The sequence below is a fragment of the Sitodiplosis mosellana genome, unplaced genomic scaffold (genome assembly GCF_009176505.1).
Source record: "Sitodiplosis mosellana isolate CC-2019 unplaced genomic scaffold, AAFC_SMos_1.0 Smas_scaffold_4020, whole genome shotgun sequence".
NCBI lineage: Eukaryota > Metazoa > Arthropoda > Insecta > Diptera > Cecidomyiidae > Sitodiplosis > Sitodiplosis mosellana.
In genome coordinates this window covers 1-2,874 of record NW_022599262.1, presented here as the reverse complement: position 1 = coordinate 2,874, position 2,874 = coordinate 1, and the positions used below count along the sequence as shown (strand labels likewise).

The window sequence follows — 2,874 nt, the reverse complement described above, 5'->3', positions numbered from 1 at the left end:
GCGGTTATGACTTCAGACATATGCCTTAAGCTGAATCCAGAAAATTAGTTATATATTTAAATGGGAAATCTTATTTGTGATGAAATAATTGTTTAAGGCAGAAAATACTGGGTATTTACTAAATGATAATTTTTTTGAAATTCAAACTTCTCTTTTATTTATGAAATCCACTCTTTGAACATTAATTTATTACAAAAAGAATGATTTCTGTTGGAGAAAGAAAATTAGTTTCAAGTTGCATTTAATGCAAAATTTATTTCGTCATGTTTATGCATCTCTGAACCAAAAAAAAATATACATTATTATGAAATTGAATAAATCTTATATATAAAAAGTTTCAAACTTCTGGTTTTATAATTGTTGTTTTTTTATGTTTGCATATACCTTTAACAGAGCGAAAAATATATTATTGAAAATAATTGATTACCCAAATTAATGCATAATTTAACTGATACGGTACAGGGACTTTTAATTCTCATCACAAAACAAGCGGTTAGGTCAATAGAAAGTAGTAGAAAGTTCGGAAAAAAATTTATAGTGAGAGAAAAATTTAAAGTCTGTGAGAGGAGATTCGAATTCATCCAAATTAGCACTTGAAAGTGCGTCGGTATACCGGAAAAATTCACTTCAGCGGAAAAATGAAAGCTTTTCGTTACTCTTCACCCAGAATTTGCACACTTCGAACGGGTTTTTTTGATTCCGGCAATGAAGTCGTTGTTTGAATTGTACTAGCAACTGGAACTGGTATATTTGCCATATTCGCATTTATGTCTGAATGGATGGACAACATCAACATACGCCATAAAATATCTTCTCTAATATCTTGAGGCAAATATTCAGTGTTTTCATGTGTACTCGCTTTCGCATGCGGAAAATGATTTGAGTTAGTTCTATAATAACTATTAACAAATTGTTTGATATCGTAATTTCTTCGCGATTGGATTGAATAAGGTAATTGTTGTTCAATTTGATTCTGTGCTTGGTACATGTTTTCTTGTTCAGAGTAAGGGGCATAGAAACTGTCCGGAGGTGGAATCGGAGGTAATGATCGGCTAAAAACTGTATATCGTGGGTCGAATTGGCTATACACTGGTGGTTGTGGAATTTGGTGGTAATATGGATTATAGTTGCCCCTATAATTGAATCCACTTGCGAAAAGATTTTGTCCAGACGAAAATCCGAGTCGTTGATATTGTTGATGTCGAAGTACTAAGATGTTCAAAAGACGTTCAAAATCTCTTGCTGTTAATGGTCTATCAAGATAGCTTTGATATGGTGAATTTGTGCCGTAAAGTTGTGGTTGATGTATCTGCATTGGTAATGGAAACTGTAAGTGATGCAGTAAAAAATTATTCATTGATTAATTTTTTAATTTTCAATATTTTTCAATTCTATAGTAACAAAATGGTAGAAAAAAAAAGAATTTGCAATGTACCAATATTGCGCTAACTTTGTATGATTTCAAATCATATATATCAACTTTGACAGTTCCTATATAGAAATAAATAAAACGAATTACATACGTAATCTAAACTTCTCCGCTTCGCAGCAATTTAGTTTACCTCCCGCTTAATGTTTAACCAAAATTTCAATGGACCCTTTTTTCGTAGCATTTTTGACCTTAAAATATAACTATTACGACCATTTTCCATACAAAAGTGTCATTTTCGAACAAAATTTCAAGAAATGTTGATTTCGGAACAAATTTATGGGCAAGTAGGTGTTCGGTTGTTTGAAGGCTCCCATTATTTTTGCAAAAAAAATTCAGTTTGACATCGCTTTTTTACAAATTTTTCATAGTAAACATGTTTTTGGAGGCAGATAGGTCTTGATCGATAGGATTTGTTCCCATCTACATTGCCTAGTGTACAGATATGTGATTTTTGAAGTTTGGCGTGACGTTATAGTGGTCCGAAAGAGGAGATGTCATGAAATTTTGGCTAGTAAAACCAATACTTTTTCATACAAACAAAGTTTGCGGAAAAGTAAAAGAATAACATTCGTAATCCCAAACTTTTTTAGGTTTCGTTTTACAAAATTAATGGTTAAACACCAATACAATGTCACGTTCAATCGAAGTATATCGATTTGTTCGAAGAAAAAAATAGAAAAAAAGAAGTAATAGTAATAGTTTATTTGATTTGAATTTGAAATTCACTCAAACTAATAAAATCCGATTACTTTTTTTATTTATTTATTTATTTATTTACACCGCCAAAAACTGGCTGAATACTTTGTTTGCAGGAAAACGACTCCAAGAGTCGTGAAAAACCTGATCTTTTCGTGTTTGTATATACAATTTAGTGTGTGATAATTTTAGTAGTAGTCTTTCTTGATTGGAATAAGTATTTGGCCTATAAACATTTTAACACAAAATAACCTAACCAATACATGGACATGAGTAGGAAGCCGAAATGTAAACGATTCAACAAAGCCTAACCTAAATATCCAAAATGAAAGGCCAGTGGAGGCGTTAACATTGTAGTTTTGGCCTTATGACTGCAAAAGTCATCAATCAATTTATCAAAGAAGTGATATATTGAAGAAAAGTTTTACGTCTAATCTAACAAGTCCCTGTTGGTAGTTAGAAATTTACAATTTAGTAAAGACCGAAAGACAGAAAAATACAATGAGTTTTGCAAATACATTGACAAAAAAGAAAATAATTTCCATTATTAAGCAATAACCGGTCAAAAGTTAATCACCAACTCAAAGGATGGCTATATCACAGTCAATGATGCTAGATTTCAATAAATTAGTATAAATATCACAGAAAATTATCATTATTTCAATACAGATGTGAGGATGTAAGAAAACAATTTGTCAATATTTAATATCAAATTTTTGGTTCCGCTCGCCGCGTAACGACGAGAC

At 31.2% G+C, this 2,874-nt stretch overlaps 1 protein-coding gene across 1 annotated transcript; it reads right to left on the bottom strand.

The window, feature by feature from the left end:
* Positions 1 to 306: 306 nt before the first annotated feature.
* On the bottom strand, positions 307 to 1,327 carry LOC129572040 (uncharacterized; the record flags this gene model as incomplete). Its single annotated transcript, XM_055451945.1, has 1 exon — positions 307 to 1,327. A coding segment is annotated over one exon (675 nt), but the record flags the coding sequence as incomplete, so codon positions are not given.
* Positions 1,328 to 2,874: the final 1,547 nt, after the last annotated feature.